The 20,000-nt window shown below is 42.0% G+C and overlaps 1 protein-coding gene across 2 annotated transcripts in view; it reads left to right on the forward strand.

Annotated features, from left to right (window-relative positions):
• The first annotated feature begins 4,955 nt into the window (after positions 1-4,955).
• The window catches only part of otogl (otogelin-like), a 72,244-nt gene continuing 57,199 nt past the window's right edge, over positions 4,956-20,000 (forward strand). For both annotated transcript variants that reach the window (XM_042110553.1, XM_042110554.1), the window contains exons 1-12: positions 4,956-5,155; positions 5,723-5,765; positions 7,790-7,835; positions 8,612-8,690; positions 8,903-8,995; positions 9,214-9,368; positions 10,311-10,432; positions 13,208-13,413; positions 15,223-15,347; positions 16,949-17,055; positions 19,250-19,356; positions 19,542-19,667. In XM_042110553.1, the coding sequence (XP_041966487.1) occupies positions 5,083-5,155; positions 5,723-5,765; positions 7,790-7,835; positions 8,612-8,690; positions 8,903-8,995; positions 9,214-9,368; positions 10,311-10,432; positions 13,208-13,413; positions 15,223-15,347; positions 16,949-17,055; positions 19,250-19,356; positions 19,542-19,667 (1,282 nt within the window). In that variant the 5' untranslated portion in view covers positions 4,956-5,082. The remainder of the gene's footprint in view (positions 5,156-5,722; positions 5,766-7,789; positions 7,836-8,611; positions 8,691-8,902; positions 8,996-9,213; positions 9,369-10,310; positions 10,433-13,207; positions 13,414-15,222; positions 15,348-16,948; positions 17,056-19,249; positions 19,357-19,541; positions 19,668-20,000) is intronic.

The raw sequence follows: 20,000 nt of genomic DNA on the forward strand, positions 1-20,000 counted from the left end.
CTCATGTGTTCATCTCAAGCATGTACACACACACCCACACACACACACACACACACACACACACAAGCACAAACGCATGCATGCACTCACCCACCCACACATGTACTCAATACTTGTTCTGGCTAGAGCAGCTAAATCATAAGGCTTCATATGCAACTGCTGGTAGACATCCTTGAAATCATACTACTCACCTGAACTGAACATCTATATAAAAAAAAAAAATACTGAGCACAACTTAATCTTGCTATTCTTGCTAACACAGAGACCATTTTTTATGAAGACATAAATCAATCAACAACTGTAGTACTTTCTAGCAGGTCAGGCCATGAAAGCTTTTATAAATTCATTATCGCGCTATCCAAACTAGCAGTCTTGGCTACCTCCACTGTTTCCTTAGCCGCGGGGTAATTAGCTTGCTAGCTTGCTAGCGTCATGCTTCTAACTCTTGTAACACGCTAGCTTGGTAGCTAGTTTGCAAATTCAGAGGCTAAAAGTCAATATCAGATTCTTTTATCCTAAAATGTTAAGGCATTGATATTTTGAGATTTGTACATTTTGTAAAATATTTAAAAAATATTTAAATATAAATGCAAGATGACTAGAGACACAGCTTGATTTTCTCATTGTCAGAAGAAAAAAAAAGAGTACAGGTTGAAGAACTTTACTTGTATATTATTATATTTTGTGTGTAAAAGTTCTTCAGTTTGGAAATATTTTTATGTGTTTGCCAGTCAGGTTTTATCTTTAAGTGAATAAATATCATATCGTAAGCTAAGCTGATGGGTCATTATCATCTGCTTTCAGAAGATATCCGCGATCATGTAAAGAGCCACAGTATGACGGCAAAGACAGAGAAAGGAAAAAGGAAACGCACATTTTATATCGAGCAGATGTCATAGTACCATGGAACGTGAGTGAGGCAAAGGCTCCGCCTGACATACTGTAGTCACATGAGACCATGCAAGCAGAATGATTAGTTATTCCTCACACATACATATGGATTAGGATGATGTAGCTATTTTTACTGTGATCAAATGCCTTTAGCTCAGGAACCCCGTCATGCGATGAACTGAACAGTAATGGTATTGAATTGTGTTTCTTTTCAGTTACATTTCCTCCCACCTTTTCACCAGTCGATGGCTTTTCTTGTTTAATGTTAGTATTACTGCATGTGTGATGACACTAGATCCTCCATGCATACTCTGACTTTACTCTGACCTTTCTCCAGAAACTCTCTTGTTATGAGAAGACTCTTTTGTTCAAGTGTATAGATGTATTCGTTTGGGCTTTTTAGAATGTGTTACCCTGCAGATCACTAGAACTGGTCTTGATCTTTAAATCTTATGTACAATATGCTTCTGACGATCTTGTTTGCGATCAAAACTGTATGTGTGTGTGTGTATGTTCATATATATGTATGTCTGGATGGCGGTGGGAGTGTGTGTGTGTGCGTGGTTGTGTGTGTGTGTGTGCGTGTGTGCGTGTGTGTGGTTTTCAAATGGAGCGTTGTTTGCTTGCTTACTATGAAGAATATATCATCCCATTGGTTTTACACAAATATTATATTGAACTATATAAAGCAAAAAAGTAAAACACCTCTATATGTATATATATATATATATATATATATATATATATATATATATATATATATATATATATACAGTATATATGTATGAAGGAAAATGAAAGCTTTACTAAATGACTGCACAAATGAGTTTGTAATTTAGCAACATTCACAAATAATAATTGATGTTTCCCCATTTTGTATTGAAACGAATATCAACTTATATTTAATTTATAAATAGTGGTTAGTATGATATACATGTTCACTGGGGCATTTTATATATGGTTCAAGGACACAGCAAATTTTGGTGTAGTGTGAGTATATGGAATGCATGGGAAATATGTATAAATGTGTGTGTGTGTGTGTGTGTGTGTCTGTATGTGTGTGTGTGTGTGTGTGTGTGTGTATGGGTGAACTATGCATGACTGTGTTTGTGTGTGTGTGTGTGTGTATGTGTCTGTATGTGTATGCCTGTGTGTATATGGGTGAACTATGCATGACTGTGTGTGTGTGTGTGTGTGTGTGTGTGTGTATTTGCTGCATCAGTGACACTCTCTCTATAACCTGCCAATACTAAAGAAAAAAAACACATCACCACCAAACTGTGTAATTTAGCACAGACTATGACAAGTCTTGTTTGAGAAAAAATGAAAAATAAACTAGTTTTTATTGAACAGACCGGTGTCTGTCCTTTCTGTATTGTTGACGGTGTGTGTATATCAGGTTAACTCTGTGATAACAATGTTTTGTTGGGAATCTCATTGAGGAGGAATGCATCCTCATAGTCACACACACATTAATTCTTTATTTAAATCCAAAAATCATATTACAACAGACAGGATTCAAATATTTCAAGAGATAAGATAGGGTTTGTCACTCAATGGTATTCAGGGGTACAAAAAACATCTACTGCAAGGCTGCCTATAGCTGCAGATATGGAGCAAAACTTTGCTAGCTGTTTTGTTTTTCTGCTGGAGAGCCCTGCCAGCCTTAACCCACTGAAAACAAAATTGTGGACATGCCCCAAGCTGCCAAAGATCAACACCACTAGCTTGCATTGATAGCCTAGGTCACATAGTTTTGTCCGTAGGGGTTGGTACTTCATGATTTTATCATTAAAAGCCATGTCCATGTAGAGATCGTACACACATCCTATTTCAAGTATAAGTACTTCCCTTCTGTCTCGGTCTAAAAACACATCAGGGCTGTTAGGAATGTTACAAAACACATCAGTGGAGCTGTTAAACCATTCTGGCATAATACGCGAATGTTTGTACATGGTCACATTATCTGGAAGTGCATCCTTAACAGTGCTAGCAATACACACACACACACACACACACACACACACACACAAAAGTCCTTGTGTTCTTTTAGTGTTTTTAATTGAACAGGTTTTACATTACAGTATGGCCATGTGCGTCACACCCTCACAAGTCACACACACACATCACACACATACTGTAGCATGCAGTGTCATGCTAATTTATAATGCAAGGACACATTCTGTGTGAGAGACCCATTACTGCACTCATTGGCTTCAGACAGAATAAATTAGAGTGTCTAGATGAGTTTGACTTGCTCTGTGCTATTAATTAAGGGGTGATGCTGTCCAGAGATGATTCTGTGGATTACAAATGCATGGAGTCTGATTAAATTCACAGCTTAAAAGAAGGCCACCTTGAGTTGAAGGACTCACCAGCCACAAACCCATATTTGACGGACGCCAAACAACAGGTATGTGACACGGTGTACTGTGGGGTGGGGACCAGGGGTGTATTGGCAAATACCCACCCAGCTGAGACCTCATTTGAATACATACCACCATTCATTTCGAAATGTCCTTGTTATTGAGGAAAAAGTGATTTATTTGGCCTTGACACAACACCAAATCAATCAGAAATAATGTTGTAAATGATTATTGTAGCAGGAAATACTGTATACTCTATCTATCTATCTATCTATATTATATACAGTCTACATATAACTTAAAACTTAAAGCAAAATCAACCGACATTTGTGAAAATGAGAAACAAATATAGTGCACTGCATTTGGAATAATGAGATACATTTAACGGAAAACAAAGAACATTTCCTGGAGTGCATTTGCAGTCTCAAAAAATAGTTTCCACAAAATGCTTTTCTAAATTGCTGTGGCAGTTCCTCATTTTGAAGTCTGCAATGAAAACATTTCTCATAAAGCACCCTCCTCAAATAATCCTGCAAATTTCAGACTGCAAAATACTGTGTGTGTGTGTGTTTGCTTGTTATTGTTCAGGCTATAGTTGTTATCAGAATAGGTTTTTGCTGAATTTTATTTATAAGTTCATGCAAACCAAATATTTAATTGGGTGGAAATTGTTATTAATCACAGCAAATGTCCTAGTGTTGTTAATATACCTACCTACAGAGGGCGATATAGAGACTAACTTTTGTGGGTAAGAACCTACCTTAAATCTGGCCTGTCTAAATCTGTCTGGCCCTACCTTATATCCAAACGTGTGGATGGATGTGTGGTTGCTGATGGATGCCATAGAGATTTTCTTTAACTGCAACAAAATGTTATGAATTTGACAGTTCACATCATTCTTAATATAGCTGGCTGGTTATGAGATGGAGAATATCTGTAATTAATTCCATTTGATTAATCTGGCAGCCATACTGTCATTTATAATGAATCCCACGGGTCATCATTAGGGATGAAAAAGATCTCACTCTGCTCACTCACCCTGTGTTCTGGTCTTATCAGATTTAGCCCAACACACTGTGTATCCAACTTCAACCACTCTTGTTTCGCAACCTGCAACAGGTGTGTGTGTGTGTGTCACTGTGTGTGTTCCTTCATGTTTGCGTGCTTGTGTATGTGTGAGTGTGTCTCTGTATGTGTGTTTGTGTGTGTGGTGCTGGTGCAATAAATAGAGCGAAATCAATATTTTCCCGTGTCTACAAATATCTATATAGCATATCTTGCACCATTGTTCCACTATCTAATGAATCCCCAGGAGATTACTCAGGTCTCTTTCTACACAAATGCTTCAGGCTGGCCCCTCCCAGGCTTTCTCCCTACCTCTCTACTCTCTCTCTCCCACCCCTTTCTCACTCTCTCTCTCTTTCAGTCTCTTCAGGTAATCTCACAGAAGAGTAGGTCTCTCTCAGCCTGCGTGCTGCTGTTGAATTACTTCTCATTCACCGCTGATGTGATTTCTCCCGAGCAGAGAGTGTGTGTGCGAGCGCGCGCGCGTGTGTGTGTGTGTGCAAGCGCGCGAGAGAGAGAGAGAGAGAGAGAGAGAGAGAGAGAGTGTGAGTGTGTGTGTGTGTGTGTGTGTGTGCGCAAGTGCGCGCGAGAGAGAGATAGAGATAGAGATAGAGAGAGAGAGAGAAAGTGTGTGTGTGTGTGTGTGTGTGTTTTTGTGCATCCAGCACCTGCTGCCCGCTCCCGGCCTTCTCTCGGATGCGTGGCGGAAAATGCACTCCTGATTTCAGCCTGGGAGCTGCGCTGGACTCGCTGCCTTGAGATGACCAGGCGGTGGACGGGCACTCCGCTCTCTTCCCTGACACTTTTTATCCTCCAGCTGGCTCTTCTTCAGGGTGAGTCGACTCCCGTGGGTCTGATATGGTTCCCGGGGGAACTAGGGAGAATAAGAGACGCGACGCTGTTGCGCAAACTTTTTCATTGTAGAGGGAGGAGGGACAAATCTGTCCCATTTTGATATTTGCTCAACTCCTTGAAAGCAAGTTATCACATGAAAGACTTTTTTTCTATACTGCTCCTTTTTATTTTTGATAGCATTTTTAAGAATTGATAAATCTCACCCAGAAGTTTAGTTATTATTTGGAATAGTGGCCATGTGGTTGCTGTATATGCAGCATGCCCTGAAGCACATTAAATATTCAATAAAAAATCTAAATGTTTAACTAAAAGAAAACTGTTAATTCCTGATGCTGCAGGAAAATTCCCCAAAATGCTTCACAAAGTACATTCACTCAAGCTTTTTTCATACATTTCCTCATCAGATAATGATTCCCTCAGTGCTATGTAAATACTGTATGTGCCATTGCTTGGAAGATTCTAGAAGCATTTTCAGAGGTAGTCAGGGTGTTTGTGTAAAGTTGATATGCACTGACTCCTAACTGAAAAGGTTCTCTTTCTGTCAGGACTTCACTGCCAGTTGCTAAAGCCTCAGGCCAGACCTGACAGGTGAGTGTGTGTAGCTGTGGGTGTGTGTGACAGGTGTGTGTCTAGCTGTAGATATGTATTCATTGCAGGTGAGTGTGTGTAGCTGCGCCTGTGACAGGTGAGTGTGTATAGCTGGTTGTGTCAGGTGAGTGTGTATAGCCATGGTTGTGTCAGGTGAGTGTATATTTGTAGTCCTTGTCAGGTGAGTGTGTATAGCCATGGTTGTGTCAGGTGAGTGTGTATAGCTGGTTGTGTCAGGTGAGTGTGTATAGCTGGTTGTGACAGGTGAGTGTGTATAGCCATGGTTGTGTCAGGTGAGAGTGTATATTTGTAGTCCTTGTCTGGTGAGTGATTATAGCCATGGTTGTGTCAGGTGAGTGTGTATAGCTGGTTGTGTCAGGCGAGTGTGTATAGCTGGTTGTGACAGGTGAGTGTGTATAGCTGGTTGTGACAGGTGAGTGTGTATAGCCATGGTTGTGACAGGTGAGTGTGTATAGCCATGGTTGTGTCAGGTGAGTGTGTATAGTTGTAGTCCTTGTCAGGTGAGTGTGTATAGCCATGGCCGTAACAGGTGAGTGTGTAGCTGTAGACATGTAGTCCTTGTCAGGTGAGTGTGTATAGCTGGTTGTGTCAGGTGAGTTTATAGTTGTGATTGTGACAGGTGAGTGTGTATAGCCATGGTTGTGTCAGGTGAGTGTGTATAGTTGTAGTCCTTGTCAGGTGAGTGTGTATAGCCATGGCCGTAACAGGTGAGTGTGTAGCTGTAGACATGTAGTCCTTGGTAGGTGAGTGTGTATAGCCATGGCTGTAACAGGTGATTGTGTAGCTGTAGACATCTGGCTGTCAAGCTCAATACACACCTGTATCACACCTGTATTAAATCTCCTCAAAGCTACTAGCTGTCTGCCTGAAGGCTGATGGCTAATGTCGGGTTCCTATAAGCTGGATAGACATTATTCACTGCTTTGAAAGGATTTTGTATTATAGGCTTTTGCATGTTGGTGTATTTGAGTTACTTTTGTTATTTTGTTATTTTCAATGGCCAATAATGAATCAAGATGACTTGATCTCTCTCCGATAAATCCCCCCAAATTGAAACAGAGGTGAATTGAGGGGTACTAAAGGTCAACAACCTTAAGTGTGGGACTCTTGTTTTCCTCAAATAATATACAGGCCAGCCACTGAGATGCTCTTTATTTGATTCACTGGTTAGTCACTGCAAAGTTGTTTCATGTCAAAAGCCGTGGACACCTGTGAGCTTGATGAGGATGTCTGATACACAATCCTAACTACAATAAAGCGTGTGGGAAGAAATGTTTGTGAGATAGGGATTGTTCATAGAGATTCACTGTATAGTATCAGATTTGTAGTGTCTAGTTGCATCTAATTCAGGTACAGTATATGTCTAGTTCTGATGTCATCAGCTATGTGAGTGTCTGTGTTCCTGTGCATGAATGCGTATTTGTTTGTTTGTGTGTGTGTGTGTGTATGTGTGTGCACATAAGAGTTGTGAATGGAAAGAGTATGCGGCAAAAAATACTAAAATAAAAGCTTCTATTAAAAAAACATACAATTTTATTTTCATTACAGTGTAATGTATAGGCATAACTCTTAAAATGTGAATATATTTTTGTACTTTTTACCTATGCCAAACAGCTCAATGTTTATCCCTCATTGCAATGTGATCTTAATTTGGTAAATATGTAGGCTATATGTAAAATTATCAAACAGAGTAATTTATAGATTTTAGATATCATTTAAAGATGTGAACTTTTGTGAGCTAAATGTTTATGCCTCATTCTGTTGTGATCTTAGTTTAGTAAATGTATTGTCAGGGTTATTAGGCTTTGAGAGGCCTGTTTGCCCTCCATGTTGAACCTAACCACTCTCTGCCCGCTTTACTGTGCTGTGCCATGTTGTGCCATGATGTGGTCAGGAGACGCAGCCAGGCAGACAGGCCTCTACCTGGAGTGTCCTTAAACCTGCAGTCTCACTGTCTGCCTGCTCTTAATACTGCCCTCTTTGTGTGTCCCCCACTTTAAAAGCAGAGTTAATGCACTGCGGCAGAAACGGGATCTCTTCCGAGAGGAGGTAGGTACCGCTCACACGGGCTGGGAGAGCGAGGGAGAGTGAGGAGGGATCCAGGCTGAGAGTGAGACCCAGGCTCCCGGTGCCCGCACAAAGCCCCCTTTGTGGGGCCTGGAGGCTCAGCCGCGGCGCAGGCTAAAAGGCCCTTCTCCCTGGAGCTCCTGGAGCGGAGATTAGCGCCAGGGCTAAAGCTAGCGGGCACTAAGATAAGGTTATGTAGTGCAGGTATGGGGAGCGACTGATCTAAACAGATTTCACAGCCTCATTTATGAGCGCCCCTCAGACAGGGTCACTCATGAGCGCCAAAACCGAGGCAAAAAGCAAGGCAGCTCTGGTGTAACTGCTCTACACGCCGCATGTATAGAGAACAGCTGATTTAAGACACAGACACACACTCCTGCCCCCTGCATTCAGACAGAGATGGGAAGAGCCAGTCACAGACAGCAAGCTCACACATAGAACTGGGCCTGGTGTGGTTTGGTATGTGTGTGTGTGTGTTAGTGGGTTTCAGACCACTCTCACATGGGTTCAGCTCTGGTGTGGATTTTTGTGTGTGTGTGTGTGATTCAGAGTACTTAAACCCCCAGGGTCACCTACTTTTGGACTCTTAACATTTATTAAGGCTACAGGACACTATTACAGTACTGTAGGGAGATATGTAGCAATCCGCAATCAACATGCTTATTGGTGCATGCTTATTAGGCATATTAAATTAATAAAGATGAGATATAAACGTTATGTAACATGTTAATTAATGTGTGTGTGTGTGTGTGGTGTAGACGTTCAGCGCGGTGCTGTCTGAGTCTGCCCTCCCTCGTACTGTACTGCACAACTACACGGCCCGAGATGCCTCATCAGGTAACACACACACACACACACTGTTAAAACAACAGCAGCTCTATGACACCTTATTTACACACATCACTCATTTAGACTGTCCTATTAGCCCTACCGATCCTCCATTATAGACAGGCTGAATGTGTTTGTGTGTGTGTGTGTGTGTGTGTGTGTGTGTGTGTGTGTTTGTGTGTGTTTGTGTTTGTGTGTTTGTGTGTGTGTGTGTGTTTCAGAGTACTGTGGCTGTCTTAATGGGGGTTGGTGTCAGGAGAGTGGTCGCTGTGATTGTGCTCAGTTCCAGGCTGTGGGAGATCGCTGTCAGATCAGTGAGTCATTGATATAGACACACACACACACACATGCACACACACACACACACAGTTTCCAGTACCTCTGCTGATACAGTTTAGTTTAGTTTCTCTCTCTGTGTGTTTGTGTGTGTGTGTTTAAAAATTAATTTCTTTGTAAATGTGTTTAAGCACATACTTGTACATAAATGACAGCTGTTTTGGGATGTTTTTCTTTCCTCTGTGACTGCGATCAGTTCCTAACACGGGCAAGGATCGCGATGGGATCTGCCGCTCGTGGGGGCAGCACCACTTTGAGACGTTTGATGGGATGTACTACTACTACCCTGGCTCCTGCTCCTACATCCTGGCCAAAGACTGCCACTCCACCGAACCACAGTACACCGTCTGGGTAAGTGAGCATTACAGGCTGATTGGACATGGGTGATGAGGAGCCAGTGCTTCAACGCTATGATGTATTACATTGCTCTTGTTACAGAGCAAAGATTCTAGAGCTCTGTTCTAGAATCTTTGTTACAGAGTATCAAACATAATGTGTAACAAATGATCTGTCTGTACACATAACAACACTTTGATGCACTCCAGCACTAACTTTAATGCAAATGCTGGAATTGAAGGACAGTATGCTTTCTTGCTTAATAAGTATAAGTATAGTATATATACTTTTTTGATCCCGTGAGGGAAATTTGGTCTCTGCATTTAACCCAATCGGCGAATTAGTGAAACACAAACAGCACACAGTGTACACACAGTGAGGTGAAGCACACACTAATCCCGGCGCAGTGAGCTGCCTGCTACAACGGCGGCGCTCGGGGAGCAGTGAGGGGTTGGGTGCCTTGCTCAAGGGCACTTCAGCCGCAGCCCACTGGTCGGGGCTCAAACCGGCAACCCTCCGGTTACAAGTCCAGAGTGCTAACCAGTGGGCCACGGCATAATATACCATGATACCATAATACCATGTCCTAACACAGTTGACTATCCCCATGCTATGAAGATATGAGCAGTTTGTTTGTATACAACTGTAATTGGGTATTTGATTTGATTTATCTTTACTCAATCAAAACAACACAACTGCAATTTGATTGATATTACCTGAAATACATAGTTAAATAGCCTGACTTTTTGATGTTTTTAAAACCGGAGATATAGCATTTTGGAACCAAACTCTTCATATGTGGACACTCACTCACTCGTGCAAAAACCAATACTGATCACTAATCCCTTTTGCTTTCATTCCTTTTTCTCTCTCTCTCTCCCTCTCTCTCTCTCTCTCCCTCTCTCTCTCTCTCTCCCTCTCTGTCTCCCTCCCTCTCTCTCTCTCTCCCCATAACAGGTGCACAACAGTCGCTCCTGCCAAGGTTCCGTGTACTCCTGTCCCCGGGCTCTCAGTCTGTTCTTCCCCAATGAGGAGGAGATCCACATCAGGGGCTACCAGGTCCACAAGGGTGGGGTTAGGTGAGCTATGGAACTATCTCATGGGTGCATATTTCATGAGACATTTGGAAACTGCTGAGATTTGTTAGTTCCAAGACATAGTTCCAGATTGGTAAAATTGACTAATCTTTTAGTATCTTCCTAACCCACTTAATCTAATTCCTGATGAGATGGCAAACCATATTGGGTTGCTTTTTTTGGTAACAATTACACACAATTCATCATTTATTAAGCCTTTGTTACTTATTAGTTAATGGTTTGTTCATCATTAGTAATTTCCTGTTCATACATAATTTATCATCAGTAAAGCATTTGTTCACACAGTTATAAATGGTTTGTTCATAGTAAATAAGCCTATCCAAAAAATATGTTTGTAAGTACATGATTTATACTTAATAAGTAATGAAACAACCACTTATAAATGAAATCATTTTCTTATTATAAACCAGTTGCAAACTATTACAAAATGCTTTGTTCATCATTTGTAAAGCATTGCTCCTATGTTAATTCTCATAAATAAAGTATTTGTACACACAGTTATAAATGGTTTGTTCATAGTAAATAAGCCTATATCTAAAATATGTTTATGAATTATTGTTAATACTTAACTAGATGTACCGCAGAGCGGTACAAAATATGACCGCCGCCCAGTCCAGCACATGTTTTCCACAAAAATAAGTCAGGCTGAAAGGCATATATGATTCTAACTGTCTCACTGAATTGCATTATGCACACTCAATTCTCACTGGTATCTGCTAGACAACAAGTACCAAAACATGATTAGTTCATAGATTTCACATGTAATATACATTTTATACAACCCCACCCCCATCTTGCCTGTTCATAATTCTGAGAAATTCTTGAATTGTGGGCATGTGTGCGTGTACATGTTTATGTTTATGTGTCTGTGGGTGTGTGGGTGGGTGTGTGTGCGTGCATGTGCATGTGCTTGTTTGTTTGCCTGTTTATGTGCCTGTGTGTGTGCATGTGCATGCATGCGTATATATGTCTACTGTGTGAGTATGTGTCATATGTAGGATTACTGTGAATGTATGTGTGTGCATGTGTATCTGTTTATGCACATGTGTGCATATGGAATGGGTTTACATGACCCCTGGAGGCAAACATACGCACAAAATTGGTCATCCTAGGCCCTACGGTTCTCAAGATATTCACAGAAAACTGTGTCTGCCCTACCCTCCTTTCGGGGGGTCCAGTCCAGCGGGGGGGCTACAGATCAAAACGAAAAGCGATGGCTCCATGCTATCCATGTGGGGTTACATGCCCACCAAGTTTCGTGTACCCCGGTCTTTCAGTGTCCCGGGAATCCTTGTTGGTGTACGGTCACTAAATGTACACATAAATTATTTTATTGTAAGGCTCCCCATAAACGAAAGTCCACGAAACTTGGCATGCATTCAGAGGGTGTCATAATGATCCTACACTTTCAATTTCGTGCAGTTTTGACCATGTCAGCCAGAGATATTGTGATGAAAACTCTTTGCTTTTTAATTTTTAACTAGGTGGCGCTATACATGAAATAAGTGGTAATGGGATAGGTTGACATGCCCCCTTAAGACCAACATACAAAAAAAAGGTGGACCTCCTAGGCCCTACGGTTCTCGAGATATTCACAGAAAACTGTCTCCGGCCACCTACAGGCCAGTTGGTGTATAGTAACATAAATTAATTTATTGTGTGGCCCCCCATGAACGGAATTCCACGAAACTTGGCGTGCATTCAGAGGGTGTCATAATGACCCTACACTTCCAATTTCGTGCAGTTTTGACTAGGTTAGGTCACAGATACCTGCGATTACAACACCTAATTTTTACTTTTTTGTGTTTAACTAGGTGGCGCTATACATGAAATGAGTGGTTATGGAAAGGGTTGACATGGCCCTTTGAGATCAACATACAAAAAAAATGGTCCTCCTAAACCCTACGGTTCTCGAGATATTCACAGAAAACTGTGTCTGCCCTACCCTCCTTTCGGGGGGTCCAGTCCAGCGAGGGAGTCAAAACGAAAAAAGGAGGTTTCATGCTATCCATGTGGGGTTACATGCCCACCAAGTTTCGTGTACCACGGTCTTACAGTGTCACACATGGACTAATGATTACTTAGTGTGAGGATACATATTTTATAAACCACTTCCTAATACTATAATTCATGATTAACTCAGGAGTTACAAGTGGTTAGTTAATGATATTTTGTGAGCTTGTCTAAAGTGAGGACTTTCTATGCCTTGCAACACATTTTCAAACGAGTTGTAAAGATTACATGTGCATATGTATGTAACAACTGTTAAATAATGGAAATAGTACTTAATCAAAAACATATTATTGCATAATTTATTAAGTATTAACAATAATGTATAAACATATTTTAGATATAGGCTTATTTACTATGAACAAACTATTTATAACTGTCTGAACAAATGCTTTACTGATGATAAATTATGTATGAACAAGAAATTACTAATGATGAACAAACCATTAACTAATAAGTAACAAAGGCTTAATAAATGATGAATTGTGTGTAGCTATTATAAAGTGTTACCCTTTTTTTTATTACAGCATATCAAATGGTGTACTTTACAAATCAAATTCAAAAATCTAAAAAAGTAATCTTTTCAAATTGAAGCCATAGATAGTCAAATTCAGATGCTGATCTACTGAACTGTGCTATAAATATAACAAAATGTAGACCTGTTGTTCTGCTAAACTATGCTGCTGCCTTCCCCTCAAGGCTGCCTGATACCAAACTCTGTGTCCTTTGTTGGCCATGTGATGTTAGACTGAGCTTGCCCCAGACGGTGCGTAACGTGTTCATCGAGCGCCTGGCCGACTACATCCTGGTGAAGAGCACGTTTGGCTTCTCGCTGGCCTGGGACGGCAGTTCTGGAGTCTACCTCAAAATGACAGACGCACACAAAGGCCGGCCTTGTGGTCTGTGCGGGAACTACAATGACGAGGGATCAGATGATCTGAGCAACAGCAGGGGTGAGAGATACGGCCCAGGCAACACTTATCTTTTCCATCAACAGCAAATCTCACCCAATTATATCTGAGAAGCACCCACAGGGCCGCGATAAACACGTCCCGTAGTGGAGAGAGAGAGAGAGAGAGGGAGAGGGAGAGAGAGAGAGAGAGAGAGGGCCAAAGAGCAAAGAAATCATATTTGCAGAGTCTATGTTTATGATGGGCTGTGTCAGCTGGCAGCTATCGATTCTTTTTGTAATCGATTAATCTAGCACTTTATCGATCGATTAATCGGATACTTTTTTTTTGCATTTTTAAACAACCAAAACACATAATGCATAACAAAAATGACATGGCTGTAAAATGATCAAGCAATTGGCACAGAGGTATTTATTCTAACTCCAAGATTAGGCTACAAAACTAAGCCCATTTATTGAAATTTACCCATTTAGTGTTTTTAAGTGCCAGTGCCATCAATTAAATAATGTTCAAAATGCTCTCTGTAAAATTGCAGCCTCTTGTGCATGACTTAGCTGGGCGAAAAAAGCTGTCCATACTATGTTGTGAAGTGCTGGGAGGGAGAAGAGGGAAAGCAATTTAATGTATTATAGCCTACAACAAGTTGCATGCTGTAATCTAGACCTGACATCAACATAAATATCTGTTTTATATGGATTTCTACACCTGCAGCATTTACCATTAGGCTACTAACAAATAATTTTACCATTAGGCTACCAAAAAAATCATTTCTGGGGTGAGCCTATTTGCTATGGTAACCTAGCAACCTGTGTGTGTGTGTGTGCACGCGTGCGGTGCGTGAGGAAAGATGAGGGTGCATGCATGTGTGTGAGGGGTTCTTTTTTAGGCATACTGTCTTGCAATTGAACGTGAATAAGTTTACTTACATAAAAACATCAAAGCTAAACAAGCCATCACGACATCGCTACAAATACAGTATGTGATTAAAATCAGCCAACATCAATGTAGGCTATAGGCTACGTAGATAGATGATAGATAGGCTAGATAGATTGTTAAATAGCCTAGCCTACTTTATTGACGCTTGGTGAAACAGCATGGAGTGGATATTTAGGTTCAGATGCTTGTTCTTTTCCTTTTTGAGTATGTAATGATCCCAAAACTTTACTTGAAAAATTTAGACATTCTCTGGCATTTCTGGATATCTTGACTCCGCCATCGCGCCAGCTAAATTCAGAATGTATCTCTGGTATCACGATTCACGCGCTAGTGGTGTGCTTCCTGAACAACGGTCCGTGTGGAACAATCAGATCCCTGCGCGTATAGTGCGCGTCATAGGAATTTAACGAGGCTTCGAGGCAGGGTTTTTGCCTCGAGTAATTTTTGTAATCGAGTTATTCGAGTAACTCGATGAATCGTTTCAGCCCTAGCTGGCATCCAGAGTTATTTTGCTCGGTACATACAGTAGAGGATGAAAGGAAACTAGCATTTAGCAAGCATTAGGAGGACAAAGACAGAGTAGGATCAGTCTGATACTCTCACCTGATCACTTTGGACTGAATAATCCTCCCTCGCTATCTAAATCCATATGAATATGTGTTATGCATATTTAGTTATCTTGTTGTATGAAATTCAAGAGAAAAGGACACACAAGTAAGAGCTTATCATCATGTCATGAACATTTGATTTGAGGTCTCATAAGAGTAAAAATGGTTGTGCTAGTGTTAATCTAAGATAATGTGTGATATTCTGTGTCCAGGCCTGTGAGAGGATGTGAACAGCCGACTAATCATGCATGTTTTACTTTGACCATATGTTAGTGCTCACTTGTCTGTGGTGGTGTGTTTTCCCCAGGCCTGCAGGTGGGTAGCCTGGCTGAGTTTGGGAACAGCTGGGCTGTGGACCTGCCCCAGGACCAGCCCTGTGAGGAGGTAGAGGACGACTTCCCCGGACCCTGCCAATCAGAATCAGAGATGGATGTGAGTCAACAGCATACTACATCTAATACAAACCAGGTAGAGATGGGTGTGAGTTAGCATTAGAGTACATCTGATAGTAGCCAATGGATGTGTGTTAGCATTACTGGAGGCTAAATCAAACTCTACCTAATCAGATAGATGTGAGTTAGCATGAGAGTACATCTAATTAGCCGAAGACATGGATGAGTTTTAGCATTACAGTAGGCATCTATAGATGAATGTGAGATACCAGTTAATAATACTTATCTTCTGGTCAGTCAGTCAGACATGAAGTGTTCACTATGGTTTAGAGGCAGACATGGATGAGTTACAGTAGCAGCACCCACCACAATAGCTGAAGTTAACCTTCAGAAATTCTTTAGTTAAACTCGCTACCACTACATTCTTGACAATTCATAAGGATTCATTTACAGTCAGCATTGGAGGTGAGTCAACGCTCCAGTAGGCCTACACAAATATTAACATTTTAAAGCAAGTTAGAATCAAGTGTCTGCTGCTGCCAGTTTTGGTCAGATTTGGTGAACACCAAATCACATATTTAGGAGCAAATGGTTACTTACACACATTACCATGCATTCTTTTGTGATGTGGTAGAGAGACTACTAGGCTACATCACTACCGCTACCTAATGCTAGCAAATTCCGAGGGTGGTATTAAGCTAGTCATATTTATGAAGCTGGGGAAACATTATGTTTTAAACAAATCTAAATGAATAATGAGAGGGTATGAAGTATGAATAAAAGTGTTCAGCAAGTAACTCACTTCAACAGTTAGGAAAAGCATTATTAGATTGCATTGAAATAGCAGTAAATGGCTTTGAGTTAGTTCACTGCCCCTCTCTCTCTTCCTTCCCTGATTGCATTCTTTCCCGTTTTCTCCCTCTCGTCGGTGCTGTCGCTCTCTCCTGTAGCCTAGTCTTTCACTCTGCTTTGATCTTTCCTCGGCCGGTAAAAGTCTTTCCATGTTCGATCTCATATCAGACTCCCCCTCGCCTGGCATCGCCTTTGTTAGTGCTCTGATGCCGCTCTGATGTTTTGGCAGCGGTCGATAGCGGTCGGTAGCGGGTGCAGCCGGAGTGCCGGGGGCTTGCGGACGTTGGCCGTGCCCTGGCGTGGCCCTGGCGTTGGCGCGGTGTCGTACCGCAGCTCTCGGCTCTCTGGCGTAGCTTGAGAGGGGAGATGTGGGTTAAGTTCAGCTGGCTCACCTTCCCTCTGAAGCTCTTCTTTGATAACGCGTCCGCACACAAGAAAGACTCGCAGCCCTGAGAGAAAAAGTTGGTGTCAGAGTGCTCTTGTTCTGGCTCAGATGCAAATAGATTGACACCAGATTTCTGCTGTGTCTGCTGCTATTTGCATCAGAGACCTCTCATGCTGACGCTGTTTACTCACTTACGGTTCCAAGAAAAGAATTCAGTCATTCAATCACTCAGCACACACTTGTTTTTAAAGCAGCTACCTATAGTAAAGATGTCGAAGTTTTGCATCTGAGCAGGGAAAGTCAGACTCCATGTCACTCTTGGTGACCTCACTTGCCACCCTGGCTTGCTCTACCCCAAATAACATATCTCTAACACATTATATTGTGTGTGTGTGTGTGTGCAGGACGCCATTGAGAAATGCAGCGCTCTCCTGTTCTTTCCTTTCATCTCATGCCATGAGAACATCGACCCCAATCCATTTGTGGCCAGCTGTGTTTCTGACCTATGCGTGTAAGTCAACCTGTGTGTGTGTGAATGGGTGGGTGTGTGTACTCATATAAGTCTCACTAAGTGTGTTTCAGCATCCAGCGTCCAGCATTTGTGTTTAGTTTCATTAATGTGTGTTGTTCACTTGTGTTTGAGTGCATGTGCAGATATGTTAGTATACACACACTGTGTGTGTGTGTGTGTGTGTGTGTGTGTGTGTGTGTGTGTGTGCGTGTGTGTTTGGGTGTGTAACAACAGAGGCGGATTAACCTGATGAAATAAAAAGGGTAATGAGCTGGCTCCTGAGACATTCTCTCATGAGGACTCAAACTCACAGGTGATGACTGATTGAGAAAGTATCAAGTGTCAGGGAAGATCACAAATGCTGAGAAAGCAGTACCCACACAGCCAACAAAAAGCGCTTTCAGATATAACCTCCGGAGTACATGCGGAGGTTTGTCAAACGGAGGTCCTACCCTTCGGATGATTCAGATATGATGCTAACCTGCGGACCTAATACTGACCTTATACGGACGTATGTGTGAACGACATACACGCACATTACAGAATCTCCGTGTGGTTGTCGAGTGAGGGGTGGGGGCTTGTAGAGTTCACAAGATGCGAGATATGACGCAGAATATATGCGGCCGCTGCCTGTCACAGCTGCTTTTTGTTTACAACGTGTAGCCTATGCATTATGTAGGCTAAAGAAGACAAATCTATTGTGCGTAGGCTAATTCTTGAAGTAGGCTAGTCAAGTAAGCAAACAGTATTTGTATGTGTGCTTCGAATAAACACATTTGTCTGTTTTCAACGTTATGTACCAGAATTACTTGGCTATAGAACCCCACATCTGGTTTGCGTTGGAGAGAGAGCATGCACAAACTTTATGGTAGGCTACCAGCCAATTCAGTAGGCTAACTCAAGACTGCAAGGCCATCATACAACGTTTTTAAGCAATAAACAAAATACTAACATAACAGTGAAGTTGTTCGTTTTTTCATGGTTTATTTTTTCCAAAAGCATCCTCTCCCCATGTGTCTATTGCTTTTACGTAAGGAGCTTGTAACAAAGTTGGCTTTTCTTCGTTTTCATTTTCTCTAGGCATATATGCTCAACAAATATCAGCGAGCTCAGCGAGGTATCAATGAACAGAAAACCGTGTTGGCTAACAATTTATTAAACACTCCTGTTATTGTTGTCAACGACGTCGCTGTAGGCTACTGCCTTTTCAGCGCCTTCTGCTTATGGTGATTCAGTCTTTTGAATTCGTTTGCCATGCAGTTGTAGGCTACAATGTCTCTTGCCGTTCCCTTCATGTGTTCTATCAAAATGTTGTATGCCCTCATGGACAGTAGCTCCGTGATGTCTGCATCTTTCCAGGTCGGAGATTTTCTGGACAGCATTATGCCACTCCATCATAACACTGGCATTTAAGTCAGATCTAACCACATGGACGCACGAAAGAAACGTCACCAACACGCCCTCTCACTAGGTGTGATCTTAACCGCATGTCCTACGCTTCATTCAGACACAGCACATTTACATAATGTCCGGAGGAAATACTAGGGGGGGAGTAGTATAAACACCGGGTGAATTCGGACTTCCACATGACCGGTTATGTCGTTCAGATATACGGCCCCACCGTTTAACATCGGCAGAACCTCCGGTCTTACACGTATGTCTGAAAGCGCTTAAAGAATAATTTCCATAATATGCTGAAGTAGCATATGAATCTCTCTGAAATCCTCATCATTATTACACTTCTGTGTCTCTAAATTCAAAAGGTTAAACTGCAACTGACAACACACTGTTGTGAATAATTATAGGCAGATAAATGTAAAGCTGCATCATGCATGTCTGTATTGAACACTTTCTTTGGTAGGTTACATCATAGCTTAAGTGAAGTTAAGTAATACGAAGGACCACACAGTCTCAAAGCTTAAGCAGAGGACTGTTGAGGAGAATGGTGGTTTAAGCAGTGTCAAATAGAACTCCAATAAAAATGTATAAGATGAGATGTATTGCTGCATTGTGTTTGTTATTTTCTTTGTGTTTGTGTTGTGCAGATTTGTTTTATTCTGTGTAGCTCTGATGTTGAAGAGATATTTGACCATGTTTGTGTTGTGCTACGAATAGACATTCTGGTGTTTGTGTTGAAGATAAGATGTACTGTTTGGTTCATTTCTGATATTTTCACGTGACCCCCCCCACCCAGGTCTGATGATGAGGAGACGTTTTGTCGGACGCTGGTGGAGTACACCAGAGCCTGCTCCCATGTGGGCTATCCTGTCAGAGAGTGGAGGGACAGCTTCCCCACATGTGGTCAGTCTGCCAGCCCAACACAAGTGACCAGTCACAGATGTCACAGATGTCTGTAAAAAACATGTTGGAATCATACTTGTCATATTGAATACTTCAATCGGTGGTCAGTCTGTGGTTTTTTAAGCCTGAACATCTTTTTTTTTTTTTTTTTAAATGTTGCTGCATGTGTGTTTGTCTATGTGTAGCCGATGGCTGTGAGGAGAGTTTTGTGCACAGAGACTGCATCAGCTGCTGTCCTCCAACCTGTACCTTTGAGAAGGAGTGTCTGGGCACCAACCTGCACTGTCTAGACGGCTGCTACTGCCCTGACGGTGAGCGTTTGCCACCCCAACGCCTCCCTATGCCCCCCTGTTCCCTAACTGCCCCCCCCACACACACACACACACACACACTCAGACATACACATATACACCTACACCTTTGAGAAGGATGGTCTGGATGGCCGCAACTACCCCAACAGTAAGTGTCTGCCAGCCCACCCCCACTCCTATGCTATGCCACCTACCTTGTGCCCTCACTGACCCCCACCCCCTCTCTTACACCATGCCACCTTGTGCTCACCCCTCTCTTACACCATGCCACCTTGTGCTCACCCCCACTCTACACCATGCCACCTTGTGCCCACCCCCACTCTACACCATGCC

The sequence above is a fragment of the Alosa sapidissima genome, chromosome 11, assembly GCF_018492685.1.
Source record: "Alosa sapidissima isolate fAloSap1 chromosome 11, fAloSap1.pri, whole genome shotgun sequence".
Classification (NCBI taxonomy): domain Eukaryota; kingdom Metazoa; phylum Chordata; class Actinopteri; order Clupeiformes; family Clupeidae; genus Alosa; species Alosa sapidissima.